At 46.8% G+C, this 13,949-nt stretch overlaps 3 protein-coding genes across 3 annotated transcripts, besides 11 other annotated features; 2 read left to right on the forward strand and 1 right to left on the reverse strand.

The window, feature by feature from the left end:
• Positions 1–2,100: 2,100 nt before the first annotated feature.
• PVX_099360 (gamma-glutamylcysteine synthetase, putative) lies at positions 2,101–5,199 on the forward strand (the record flags this gene model as incomplete). Its single annotated transcript, XM_001614671.1, has 1 exon — positions 2,101–5,199. One exon carries the CDS (start codon positions 2,101–2,103, stop codon positions 5,197–5,199), a length of 3,099 nt encoding a protein of 1,032 aa, XP_001614721.1.
• Positions 3,236–3,269: a microsatellite.
• A 435-nt stretch (positions 5,200–5,634) lies between the features above and the next one.
• On the reverse strand, positions 5,635–7,149 carry PVX_099365 (nucleosome assembly protein 1, putative; the record flags this gene model as incomplete). The annotated part of the gene is made up of 3 exons (XM_001614672.1): positions 6,859–7,149; positions 6,528–6,580; positions 5,635–6,392 (listed from the first exon to the last, which is right to left on the reverse strand). Exons 1-3 carry the CDS (start codon positions 6,912–6,914, stop codon positions 5,635–5,637), a joined length of 867 nt encoding a protein of 288 aa, XP_001614722.1. The 5' UTR covers positions 6,915–7,149.
• A 562-nt stretch (positions 7,150–7,711) lies between these two features.
• Positions 7,712–7,735: a microsatellite.
• A 443-nt stretch (positions 7,736–8,178) lies between these two features.
• Positions 8,179–8,205: a microsatellite.
• Positions 8,206–9,645: 1,440 nt separating this feature from the next.
• Positions 9,646–9,667: a microsatellite.
• Positions 9,668–9,798: 131 nt separating this feature from the next.
• Positions 9,799–9,903: a microsatellite.
• Positions 9,904–10,091: 188 nt separating this feature from the next.
• Positions 10,092–10,157: a microsatellite.
• A 621-nt stretch (positions 10,158–10,778) lies between these two features.
• Positions 10,779–10,821: a microsatellite.
• Positions 10,822–11,425: 604 nt separating this feature from the next.
• Positions 11,426–13,860, forward strand: PVX_099370 (DNAJ-like molecular chaperone protein, putative; the record flags this gene model as incomplete). Its single annotated transcript, XM_001614673.1, has 6 exons — positions 11,426–11,448; positions 11,498–12,019; positions 12,331–12,485; positions 12,677–12,794; positions 12,945–13,063; positions 13,207–13,860. The coding sequence occupies exons 2-6, from the start codon at positions 11,929–11,931 to the stop codon at positions 13,858–13,860; spliced, it is 1,137 nt and encodes a 378-aa protein (XP_001614723.1). The 5' UTR covers positions 11,426–11,448; positions 11,498–11,928.
• Positions 11,433–11,462: a microsatellite.
• Positions 11,530–11,631: a microsatellite.
• Positions 12,400–12,459: a microsatellite.
• Positions 12,619–12,675: a microsatellite.
• Positions 13,861–13,949: the final 89 nt, after the last annotated feature.

Consider the following 13,949-nt stretch of genomic DNA (forward strand, 5'->3'; position numbering starts at 1 on the left):
TTTTTAAACTGGTGGTACGTAAAAAGTGAATCTAAGCTGCGCCACGACGGCGTTCAAAGGAATGGCCTTCGTCCTTTTTGCGCTTTCTCCTGTGCGCTAATTCTGTGAGTTGAATATTTTTCTGCTTCGTCCGACCAAGTATACAAAATGATGAGCAGACTTGGGGGCACATAAGCAAGCCTGATTATGCAAAGGTATACCTACATGTATATTTGTAGAATGATATATACCTGGTTCGTATTAACATCTTGGGCTCAGAACAGCTTCGAAAATGAGGAGCGCTAGGACGGACACTCTTCTGCATTTTAAGCGTTCGAGATTTATTTGACAAGAAATAGCTTTTTCGGATGAGTAATTTTTTTGAAGAAAGAAAAATGTTACATTATCTTTAACTTTATCATTACCTTTTTTTTTTTTTTAAACCTTCAAATGACCGGATGTTATGCCTTTTTTCTTTAATTCATCGCGTTCATCTTTTTTTCGTTCAGCTGTAACGCGCACGTAAGTACGTACATGTACATAAGCATATATATATAATTACATATATACGTACTTGCGAACTATTTTTGTGCGTGTTTTTATTTTTTTTTTACCTCTTCGAACATACGATTTTATGCCTCCTCATTGACAGAAAAGATAGCCGAGAAAGGTCAGTGGCTTGTACACCCTATGTGTTTACAAGCCATGCTGCGGTTTTGACGCGCATTTATATGTCGTGGTATGAATCGACTTTTTTTTTTTTTTTTTTTTTTTGTTTTAAAACGCCTATAAAAAAAGCTTGGTGTTTCTTTCTCAACTTAAGAAGAAAGAAGGAAAGGCCAGCCCCCATGCAGGAAAGGCGAGGAAGCAATTTTCTTGGGTTCCAACGTTCATAAAAAGCGTGAGTCAGTTCTTTTCATTCTGTTTGCATATTCAGTTTGGATATTCCTCTTTCGTATACCCTGCTGGCAATCCAGCTTGCCTCCCGCTGGCAATCGTGTTCGTTTTTTTAAACGCAGAGGCCCCCCAACGATCGCAGCACACCTGTGTGCCTCTCCCGCAGCTTCGACGCAGGGGAAAAATGCGCATCGTTTTGTTTACCAGTCCAGCGAGCTACTTTTTCGCGCGGGCTTAATCCCAAGGGAAGAAACACAAACACAAGCGTGAGCGCGAAGGTAAGGGCCAAGCCGCGAATAAAAAAAAAAAAGAGCCTGCCTGTACATGCATGCATACGGCAGAGGGACCACGTGTACAAATGCACATACATATGTACGCGCGTACGTGCGTGAGATTTACGCTCTGTTATTCACTGTTCCGCGCGCATAAACGCGCAGACGCCTGATAATAGTCTTATTTGTTTTGCGAACCCCCACAAAAAAAATAATATTTCCGTTTGGTAGCTGTGTATTAACAAATCGACGTTGACGAAAAATGCTGTGTAACCGCGGCAAGGAAGCAATGTTCTGTTTGGCTATATAGCTTTTTTTTTTTTTTTTTTTTTTTTTTTGAAAAAGCTATTTCTGACCACGTTTATTTGAATCATCTTGCGAGTTTGCTCCATCTGTTTGAAAAGCATTTCCACACAAGTGGCCACGGGTTGCGAAAAAGGGGAAAAACGGAGTAGCTGAATTGCGCAATAGCCGAGTTGCGCAATAGTCAAATTGCATAATAGCCGAATTGCGTAATAGCCGAATTGCATAATAGCCGAGTTGCGCAATAGCCGAGTTGGGGAAAAACGAAAAAAGGACCACGATCGAATCGATAAAGGCAACCCCGAAAAGAGCAGTCGCCCCATTGCTAGCTTCCCAAAAAAAGGAACAAAAAGTAGGACCATTTTGAGAGGTGCACGCGCTTTGGCAGCAAAAGAAAAAAAAAAAAAATACCATAAAATAAAACAAAAAATAAAGAAGCGCAAAATAGAGAAGCACAACAGAGAAGCGCAAACGGATAGGAATACGCAAACTGAACCCGCCCCAGTGGCAAAGCGAGCAGCAAAATTGTGGACCTACTTCTCCATGCAAGGAAATACAGCAACCCGATCGACGGAGTTGTGATACACCTAAAAGCAGACTCCTCACCGAATCAGAACTTTTTAAAAAACAAAATAGAAGCAAAAGCAAAATGGGATTCCTCAAAGTTGGAACGCCATTAACTTGGGAGGAAGTGCAGAAAGTAAAATCCCTAATCAGGCTGTATGGCATCCTACAGTTTGTCCATACATACAAATGCAACAAAGACCGAGTGGACGAGAACATCATGTTCGGGGACGAAATAGAATACATCGTTATTCGCAATGATGAAACTTTAAAAGAGTCTTCTGCTCTCTTATGTGCAACAGATTTGATCGACGAAATGATGAACTTGGAAAGTGTCACCGAGTGTCAGTATGGATCCCATTGGACTCCAGAATATTCCTCCTTCACCATTGAGGGGACTCCTTCCGTACCGTTTAAATTTGATATAAATTCATCCCCCTTTGTTGAAGATTGCATGCGGATACGGAGAATAAAACTGAACAACGTTCTCAGTGCCATTACGGGAGTGCGGGCCATCACTTTGCCGTGCTTCCCGAACGCGCTCCTAGAGAATAGCCTCCTTATGGCAAAGAGGAAGGGTGACAGGGGGAAGGGCATCGTTGCAGGGGGAGACACCTTGGAGACGCCAGCGGAAGGGGTGCATCGAAGGCAAGCGGAAAGGGGACATAGTGAAATGGTCACGCAGAGCGGGATGATCACACCGAGCGAAATGGTCACGCAGAGCGGGATGACCACACCGAGCGAAATGGTCACACAGAGCGGGATGGTCACACCGAGCGGGATGGTCACGCAGAGCGACATGCTCAGAGAGGTCACCACGCTCAACGACAGCACGCAGACGTACGCGGACGAGGGCAAGTCCACCCAGTTTGTAAGCTCGGATGCGATTGCCCCGAAGAATGGCGACTCGCTAATGCAGGAGATGTGCGCGGAGGAAGTGAGCGGCGCGGAGCAGGCGAATCGGGCGGATCAGGCGGACCAAGCGGACCAGTCGAATGAGTCCAACCGGATCAATCAGCGCAACCAGGTCACCCCCTCAACCCCGGCAAGCCAACCCATCTTCATCAGCGCGGCCAGGGAAGAAAACCTCCCCTTCGAATGCGACCTGTTCAAACCTGAGGAGACGAAGAACTACAGCAACAGCTGCCTCGTCACCGACATGGTGATCAGCCCGCACGCCAGGTACGTCACCCTGACCAAGAACATAAGAAAGCGTAGGGGGACCAAAATAATTTCATTCAACGAGATATATAGGGACGAGAACACAGAGAAGCTGCCCCGGTGGGAACATTCTCTGGACAAAACGGACCGGAGGCTTTACAGGAAGGTGAAGAAGAAGTACGTCCTGGACGAGCACCTCATTTGGAACAAGTCCCTGACGAATAGGAAGAGGGTGGAAGGGAAGTCGCCAGAGGGGGTAAACGAGCCAGACGCGTCGTCATCAGAAGGGGTAAACACTTCGGACGCCGCCCCCGTTCACGGCAACCTCATCGACGAAGTGATAAAGAACAGCCTGTTCAGCGACCTGGACGACGAGAAGGACCACATCTACGTGTTCGACCGGAAGTTCATCGAGGAGTACTCGGAGAAGTGCAAGAACCCAATTAAGAACTATGTGTACCTAGACGCCATGTTCTTCGGAATGAGCATGTGTTGCCAGCAAGTGACCATGTCCTTTCCAACCATAGATGACGCCAAGTACCTGTATGACCAGCTAGCTGTTATCGCCCCTTTGTTCTTAGCCCTAACGGCATCAACGCCCTATTTGGGAGGATTCCTCACAGAGACGGACACTCGGTGGAGAGTCATATCGAATACGGTCGACTGTAGGACAGAGGAGGAGCTCGCCTACATTGCAAAGCCTAGGTATTCCGGCATATCCTTGTACATCTCAAATGAGTTGCCCCTGAGGAAGAACTACCATTTGTATAACGACATAGATGTGGTGCTGGATAAAAATGTCTATGATAAATTGGTGAAGGAAAATGTGGACGATTTTTTGGCTAGACATGTTGCTTCTCTCTTCGTTAGGGACCCCATTGTGGTCTTTCAGGGGTCGTACAGCGAAAGGGATATACAGTCAATTGAGGGGAGGATGCGCGGGTTGGGTGGCGAAACGGAGGTAGAGTCTTCCCCGGGAGGGGGTTCCCCCCACAGAGGAGTTCCCCCCCCCAGAGGGGATTATTCCCATTTGGCCGCCTTTGGGAAGAACCCCCTCAACGGGGTCTACCTGAGCGAGGATTTCCACTTTTTGGAGGACTACGAAGAGACGGTGCTGTCCTCCCACCAGCATTTTGAGAACTTCCAAAGCACCAACTGGAACAGCGTGCGGTTTAAGCCGCCACCCATCTTGGGCAACCACGGCAACGGGCCCAGTTCCATCGGGTGGAGAGTAGAATTCCGCACCCCCGATATTCAAATCACCGATTTTGAAAACGCATCAGTGGTTACCCTCATCATGGTATTGTCTAAATTTATCCTAAAGGAGAAGCTGAATCTGTACATTCCCATGTCCCTATTGGAGGAGAATCTCTACCGCTCGGCTAACAGAGATGCCATCTTCAAAGAGAAATTTTATTTCAGGAGAGATCTATCCTACGACACGGAAGATAACCAAGTGGAGGAGAAGACCCTATATGATATTTTTTTTAACGACCACAATGGGATATTCTTCCTTTGCTCCAAGTATATTGAGGAGCAGTTCCGCGAGGGGCTACTCTCCCATGCAGCCAAGAACAAGATAGACGAATACATAGAGTTTGTGAAGCAGAGATGTGCGGGGAAGATCTGCACAGGTGCTGCCTACTTGAGAAACTTTATTATGAACCACCCAGCGTACCAAAGGGACTCCTACATCAACAGCAGGATTAACTACGACATCTGCAAGCTGATAGCGGACATAGGGAAGGGGCTTATCATCCCGCAGGAGCTGCTGGGCGTCTTTGTGGACCCTTACAAGGAGAGAATCAAAAGTGATTTGCGCCAAATTAACGAAAGTCAGTATGTCAAGAGCCTGGCGTACAAGTTCATCTCGGGGGAGGACTACACGCAGTACCTGCTGCTCAGCGAGGCCATCAAGGACGACCAGGACTACTACACGGGCACGCGCCGCACCAACTACGAGGACTCCATGGACAACAACACGCTGGAGTTCGGGCGGAAGCTCTACCAGCTGAGCGCCTAACAGAGCGGCAGCGTAGCAGCGTAGCATCGCGGTAGTGCACCGCTTGCCAGTGTGCCGCTTAGCAGTGCTCCACCTTCCACCGCGCGGGGTCCCCTAAAAGTGAGCGTTTTTTTTTTTTTTTTTTTTTTTTTTTTTTTTCTTTTTTTTTCTTTTTTTTTCTTTTTTTTTCTTTTTTTTTTTAAATTTTTGTTTCCATAAAAAACGAAGTGACATGCGTGTGAATTTCGTAAATCGTAGAAACGCGATAAAAAAAAAGTGGTAAAAATGGGGGGTGCGAAAAAGGGGTCCTACGTAAGCGGCGCCGGGAGGACGGGCGCGCTGGTCGCTTTGATAGGTAGTGCTCGCTGGTAACATGGGCAGATCGCACGAGGAGGCCTGGGGGAGCTGCCAACAAGGTGTAGAAGCAGAAGATGTAGAAGAACTACTACCCCCCTCCTAGTCGTCGTTCTCGTCCTCCTTGCCGTCGTCATCCCCATCCATGTCGTCGTCGTCCTTCTCGTCATCGTCGTCCTTCTCGTCGTCCTCATCCTCCTCCTCCTCCTCCTCATCTTCATCATCCTCATCATCATCCTCATCATCATCTTCCTCATCGTCATCATCAAACTCTTCATCAAAGTCCTCATCGAAGTCGTCAAAGTCTTCCAAACCTAGGTAGTAGGACAGTGGGTTATGCCAAATTTCTCTTCTAATTAATTCGCCTACATCTGGCTTATCTTGCAACTCCTCCGTGGTGAACCATTCGAAAATGGACCACTTGGGCATTTCGTTGTCTAGATCGGATCTATTATTAGACACAGCTGCGATGGGGTTCTTTCCCTCCTTCCATTTGATGCGGGTGCACTCAACGACCTTCTCCTGGTTATTATCAAATGTGACGTGCTTCACGAGAGTTAGAGGCTCCATGTACTCCTTTGCCTTTTCATTAAAGGTGAAGGTAATTTTGTATGAGCCATTATTATCCATATTATCCTTCAGATCTAATTTCACTAGGCAGTTTAGAATGTCAATGTCTTCTGGCACTATGTCGCTTAGGGCCGGGTGCTTCCTCAGGGTGTTGGCCCAGAACCCGGGGACTTTCTCTATAATCTCGTCTCGCTTTTCAAACAGGGGCTTCTTCTTCTCGTCGTACTGCTTCTGGATGTTCATCTGTTCGTGCGCGCATTTGATGTCGAGTTGCTCGATGTCCTTTTGGACTGCATTAGGGGGGGGGGGGGGAAGTAACACAATAGTGAAGTGGCGAATCACTGTGAAAACGACTACTGAGGGAATACCCCCACATGGTACAAACATGCAAACACGCTTCTCACGGGGAGAGGGAAAACCCTTACTGTCTTCGAAATCCTTCATGAACGGTATCAGGGGGTCATCGTTGTCGATTTTGCTGCGGAGGGGGGGGAGACAAAAAAAGGGTCATCATGGGGGGTGGCACCGGGGCGATCGCGCCATGGTCACGCGAGTGTGGCGACCACGTGGAGGGCGACGCGACACTCCTCCATCATATCTCATCCTCCGCGCTTCTCCTCCTCTGTGCTTCTCCTCCTGTGCGCTAAACCCACGTGCTATGCTTTTCCTTTTCCCGCAAATTGGCCCCTCCCCATGTGTGCCGCACAGGCGGGGCACACAGCCCGCGGGAAGAAGGCGTATACAGGCCAAACTTACGTGTGCTTAGGGTCGGTTGTATTTTCAACTGAGTTTTCGGAGCGATCTCTCTTCATTTTTGCCTTCTTTCTATGCGACGTGTGCTGCTAGGGGTGAAAAAATCTACCTATAACTGCGTGTATAAGTATTTTGTTGCGTATGCATGTACGTATGTACCTATCCTGCACGGAGGCCGAGGGAGGTAAGTAATCACACGCATCAAATGAATTCTCGCGATGGTCGCTTAGAGGTGAAACACAGTGTGAGTACGGAGGGGGAACGCGCGTTTCGCTTTGCCGCAACGATGATTGGAAGAAAGAAAGAAAGAAAAAGAAAAGGAAAAAAAAGGAAAAAAAAAAAAAAAAAAAACACAAAGTGGAAGAAGCAAATGGGGGGAAGGTACCAAGCTACAACACGGTGCGAAAATTAACGTTCATGTTTTGCAGCTCATGGGGTAACAAAGCGAAGTAAATGGTTTATATTTTTACATGCGCGGGTAAAAAAAAAAAAAAGATTCCACTGGGCGGGCTTGCGCGTAATGGCTCACACGTGCATACGTAACGCCTACATGTGTTCATAACGCATACGCATAAATTGTACATCCTTCGTAGCACTTGCGATACTTTTGCTATGCATATGAACGCGGCAGGGTAGCCCATTCGTGGCGAGCCCCCAAATGAAACACCGCCCATGTCGGAGCGGCGGAGAGGCGGAGCGGCGGAGTGGGCTACGGCGTGATGGCGCTATACACATGTGGGCCCAGAAGTGTCAGCAATATTCCGTAAGCCTCATAAGTGGGAAGCGCCATAATAAAGTGTTGGCGCCCCTTGTTCAGGTAGGTAGCCAATTCCCCGCGTAAAAAGCGCAAGAGGGGCGAGGTGCCTAAACGGGAGAGAACCCGTTGTGCCGGTTAAGGAAAACGGCATATTGGTAGGAGTAAATGCGACTAAGCGTGTGGAAGCACAAACGGGACTTAAGCTTATATACATGCGCAAGATGAGTTTGTGTTTCCCTCCGTGTGGCCAACAACTGCCGTCGTTACCGCCCTGGCGAAACGTCCTCATCCATTTGGTTTTCGCCCAATAGGGTATAAGTGTACGCACGCATGCGCCACGCACCCACGTGTTAATCTTCGGGACGCGTCATCCCAATATGCAGCGTTCCATCCACCCCGCGAGGAGGAACTCACTTCAACGCGTGGCGAGGGGCATATCTCACTATGTAGTACATACATAAATATTGGCGGTACTCCCCCGTAACTCTCTTTTTTTTTTTTTTTCCCCCCCCCTTAACGTGAAGAGAATACATAATGCCGAGCGGGGTTGCCTCCCTCACGCGCACTGCTTAAATACCCACTACGCAGCCGTCCTAAATGATCTTTTCTCATTTCGCGCGAATTTTTTTTTGCGAAGCGAAAGGCAATTCATATGATGGCTACGCTGTGGGGGTCACTGCCAAGAAGTACACTTCGAGGGTAACTTTTTCACACCTTACGATGGAAGAGACCCAGAGGTGGTCTTCTTTAGCTCGCTGGTGATGTGCTGTTCTCTCAGGGGGGAAGTGAAACAAAAGGTCACAACACGGGCGTATTTTTCTATTTACACAAAATGGAGGGCAACATGTCTGGGCAGCGAGGAGGGCAAACACTCGTGGGGGGAGTACCCATTCACATTGCCTCTACCAGTTCGACAGAGCTTTCTCAAACTGGGCACATGATGGGTTTTACACAAATGGGAGGGGTGTACACTGGGGCAATATGGCAAACGAGTTGAAACGAATCATCATCGCTCTGTTTGAGCAACGCTTGCTTTTTTACCTGGTTGTTGCGTACGGGTTTTGAATTCTTCTCCTTCGGTTTATTCCTTCCTTACGTGTTGCTTCTAAACAGATGGAGTGTAAACAAAATGGGGGGGGGAGAGGGGTACCTTCCACCTTCCGGTATTTTTCCTTTTTTTTTTTTTTCCTTTTTTCAATGTATGTACAAACAATATTGCGAAAGCGCACTTGGAGTGTCAATTCGGTGGGAGGTAGACAAAAAAAAAAAAAAAAAAAAAAAAAAAAAGCTACTCACATGTGAATATGTACATTTGTATCCCCTTATGTATATTCACTCACATAAGGATACACGTGCTGCGCGTGGAGAAGGTCCCTCACATGACTTTTTTTTCTCTGCGTTTTTGACGTGAGTGTGAACATGCATGCGGATTTACGCGTGAATACACAAGTGTGTCTGCTTGCGTAAAATGGTAAAACGATTTCCTCTTTGGAATGGTATTTTTTAACCCAAAGGAGGGAACAAATTACGTTTGCAGAATGGGTGGGAAAAAAAAAAAACGAATGGGAAAAATGTAGAAGCTACATATGTATGGGAGAAAGAGAAATGCGTAAATGCGTAAATGCGTAAATGTGTAAATATATAAATGTGTAAACGTTTTTGCTTTTTTTTTTTATTTTTTTTTTATAATTCCACCCTCGTTACTTCCTCTCCTGGGATGGAGTGAGCCCCACGCGTACAAACAGAGATAGCTAACTTTTTGGAGGAGAAAAAATGGGAGGCAAAATTGATGAGATAACTTCTGGCCTGTGGCGTCTCGCCGTGGGGAAAAGCGACGTGGAGAGATAGCCAGTCCGAAGCAATCGCTTCGTTTCGCTTCCATTCGATTCGCAGTTTGTGTAAATGCGATTAACTTTTATGTGCATTTCTTACGGCGCTGCAATACGTTTGCGTATGCCTGTGCGGGTCCCCTTTTTGGGACAGCTCGCTTGGGATGTGCGTGCTGGACAGGGGGGGTAAAAATGGTTTGCCCGTTCGCGATGCTGCAATTTTGCAGTTTCGCAGTTTTACACTTTTGCTCTTTTGCTCTTTTGCTTTTTTGCAGTTTTGCCTTTTCCCCTTGCGATTTTTTACTTTTCGTGGGAACGCATTTCCACACTTGGGGGATGCATTCGAAGGGGGGCCTTTTTTTTTTTGGGCCCAAACAGCCACACACATTTGTGTATTTTTAGCGAGCACTCCTTTTTAATGCGCACACGACTTCGGCTCGGCGCTGTCCACGCAGGCACAACGAAATGGACTTCCCCCCTGCGTACATCCGAAGCAGTTTAAAAAAAAATAAAAATCGTCTTTTATCTTTCCTTTTCTTTTTTTTTTTTTTTTCCACACTGCTCACTCATTCGTGTGATGCCATTTATCGCAGAACGGAATGGCCACACAATTCGTGGTTGCTTCGTTGTCGCCACGTGGGGATTAATAAACGTAGGGTCGGTTTTTTGGAGAGGTTCCCCAGGGGAGGGAATTCACCACCCCACTAACATAGGCGTCGCTTTACGGTCATTCCCCCTCCGCTGTGGGTACACACACGAGGGATGTCACCCCTTCCACGTCGCTTTCAAAAGAGGGTATCTTCCTTTCTTTCTTTTTTCTTTTTTCCCACAAGGGGTTCATTATTTCAACATTGGGGAAGTCAAAATGGGGACATAAAGGTGGGGGGAGGGGGAATAAATATTTTATGTGTACTAATTGGACGAACACAGTTTGGTGGGAAAAAAAAAATGAGGGGTGTAGCTGAAGGGTGTACTACTGTGGGGGGATGGAAACGATGAACATGTTTTTAAAAGCGGCTCGTTCGTCACTGTGTTTACGCGTGGGTGCTGCCAAGAGGACTGGGAAATGCCTGGCTAAGGGGGTACGCCCCTAGGCATGCGCGTGTGCCAATATATACACATATATATATACATATATATATATATTTATGTGTATATATTTTTTTTCTTTTTTTTTTCTTTTTTTACACCTCTTTTTTATTCATGCGAACAGTCCGAATGTGCCTCTTCTCCAGTTTCAAATTTCCACGCGGGGTTCCCATTTGCCCGCCATCTCGTCCACGCCTTACGCATCGAACGTACGTAAGCGTATGCATACGCGTATGTATACGTTACTAATACCCACTTCGCACGGCTCGCGCGGGGGATGCGTTTGCTTTCCGCTTGGCACACTCGGCAAACTCGGCAAATTCGGCAAACATTGCAGAGTTTCCCCCCCAATGGGTTTTATTCACCAATTGTTAACTCCTTAATGCTGGCAAAAAAAAAAAAAAAAGAAAAGTCACTTGCGTATGCTTTGCATATTGTTGCATTATCCGTATGCCACCAGCGCGAACCCCACTTCTGTTCCCTCCTGTTTTATTTCCTTTTTTGAAAAAAAAAAAAAAAAAAAAAAATTCCGCTTGTGCCCCACATCGTTACGCGGAAAGTCAAATGACGCATTTGACGAAGAGGAAGATGCCCATCGCCATCCAGGGAGCAATCCACCAACCGGAAAGCAGCCAAATTAGCCAACCAGGAAACAGCTAGCCAACGAGGGAATACCCCGCCAACCAGAAATAGCCAACCAACGCACAAAGTCGGCCAGCCGTGCACAGGCAACGTGCACGCACCATTTCACGGCAACGATTGATGAACACCGCTACATAAATGAGCAAGCGATTGCGCCATTACGTCATAAGCCACATGCCTCTTTCTCTTACAACTTTTTGCGACGCGCCAGTTCGCGATATGCCTTTTTTTCCTGCCTGTTTGTATGCGCGTACGTTCGTATGAACACTCTGCTGAGTTGCATTTCTCCCAGTTGTATTTCTCCCATTAGTATTTCTCCCATTAGTATTTCTCCCATTAGTATTTCTCCCATTAGTATTTCTCCCATTAGTATTTCTCCCATTAGTATTTCTCCCATTTGTATTTCTTGCCGGCTGCATTTCTCCCCAGTGGTATTTCCCCCAAGCTGCATCTCCTCCTGCCCCCCCGACGATGCGGAGCTTCTCCGTCCCCCCTTGCAAATGCGAATAATGACCACCAATTTGTTCCAGCAACACTGAGTCCTCATCTATTCAGTTCAAAAACGAGCAAAGATCACCTCCTTCGCTACTGAAGAACGTGCCCGACGCGGAAAGGGGAAAAACGGAAGAAGCGGAAAAGCGAATAGGGACCGGCAGGGACCCAAACCCCAAGTAGCTACTGCCGAATAAGATAGAACTTGGAACCCCCCCCCCCAAAAATAAGAGAAAAAAGAAAACCAAAAAATTAATTTTAGAAATGCTAAACGATATTATATTTCAAGTTATTATTGCTTCTTTTGGAGTCACAATAGTCAACAGCGATAAAATAAAATTTCTTCAAAAGTTCAGTAAGCCACGAGGAGACATCATGCGTCGCTAGTAGAGGGATGCGAGATTCTGCAGAGTTCGCAGATCTGCTCGGCGTTGGAAAAAAGGGATGGTTGAGGGGTAGATTGAGTTGTCCCCTGCCCGCATCCTTTTTTTTTTTTTGTTACAATATGTGTGCAAATAAGCGAGCACCGTGTTGGAGGCGCGTTCATTTTATCCTTTCGCGTCGGAAATGTAGGCGGTGTAGGGTCATACATTTGCACATGTGCATATGTACATATGATCATATGTACATGTATACACGTGTTTTTTGTTTTTTGTTTTTTCGCAGGATATGCCATCTACGTTTTAATTTTGTCCTTTCTGCTATACAAGGGGATACCCTGGAAGAGGGAGAATTACTACACGTACTTGAACATCACTCCCAATGCAACGAAGCAGGAAATACAGACCGCCTACAGGCAGGCGGCGAAAATATATCACCCCGTAAGGATGCCTGCTACGTCCAAAGGACGAGCGAATGGGGAGAGGGAGTGGGCCGGGGGCGTCATTAAGACGGGGTGCCCACTTACTCGTTTGCGCTCGCCCGAGTATTTTCCTTTCCCATGTCACTGATTTTCGTGCCGCTTTACTCCCGCTTCACTCCCACTTCACCCCCGCTGCGCCCCCCTTTGCAGGACAAAAATCCGGACGAGTCGGCCGACTCCTCATTTATAAAGCTAAAACAGGCATACGACATCTTGACGGACGATGTGAGGAGAAGCAACTACAACCGCTTCGGGGACTACAAGAATGGTAACGTCTGCGGGGTGATGCGATTAGATGCGTTTAGCCGTCAATCGTGTAACAGATCGGGTGTGCGTATACCGTTCAGCTAGCTTTTTTTTTTTTTTTTTTTTTTTGCCGTGTGTGCATAACTTTCTCCCTTTTACCTTACCCGTTCAGGCGAAGTTGACGACAATACGGCCACACTGCTGATATGCCTTTCGTTGGTGCAGCACACCATGTTTTTCATCATAGGCTATTTTTTATCGTACCCACGCAAGCTGGAGTTCGCAAGACAAGTGAGTTTGCTTCCACTCTGCGTGGCACGCAAGTGGGTTGTAATTTTCCACCAAAGAGTTGCATGTGTGCGGTGGGCACACTTCCGCGATTCCCTTTGCTTACATACATTGGTGTGTAATTTTTTTTTTTTTTTTTTTTGAAGATATTTCTGGTGTACAACATAGCTAGCTTCTGCTTCGAGCTGCAGTTCCGGTTCATCGAAGACGACACGACGTTCGACTGGCTACCCTCGATAGGATACCTCCTGCCATATGAGAAAATAAAATTACTTAGGATGTTATTCCCCATCGTTTTTTTTATCAGCATATGCTCCTCAGCGTACACGTACACAGACAGAAATGCCACGTTGATTTATTTAATGCGCTCCATTTTGGCCACGAACAGAATCGTGTTCGAAAGATCCAATGACGTCATCGAGTCGACTAACTATTTAAAGAAAAATGGAGAACAGCTGGTTTCCAAGTTACAGGAAATGAGGAAAGCTGTTGAAGATGGCAAATCTGGGCAGGCAAAAATAAAAGACGAGGAGCAGAAGGGCGAAAAGGAGTGCCTGGAAGATGCCAAAAAAGACCCCAAGGACCAAAATGACACAGACGATAAGCTGCGAGAAAATGTGAAGGAGTTTGCCTTAACGCTCGATTCGCACCAAATGGGCCTACTCGAAAAGTGCTTCGAACTGATGAAGAATAAGAGCACCAAGGACAAGAAGAACCAGAAGAAGTCCTGGTTCGAGTTCTTCTCCATGCAGATGATCTTCGGCATTATATTCGTCTACATCTGGTTCACCAGCAAGTGAGCGCAGTGGTAGAAGTGGTAGAGGTGGGGAGCCGAGGGAAAAACCGCTAGCGTGCCGTTAGCAGATCGTTAGCAAATCGTTAGCGTACC

This window comes from Plasmodium vivax, chromosome 7, assembly GCF_000002415.2.
Source record: "Plasmodium vivax chromosome 7, whole genome shotgun sequence".
In the NCBI taxonomy this organism is placed as follows: Eukaryota; Apicomplexa; class Aconoidasida; order Haemosporida; family Plasmodiidae; genus Plasmodium; species Plasmodium vivax.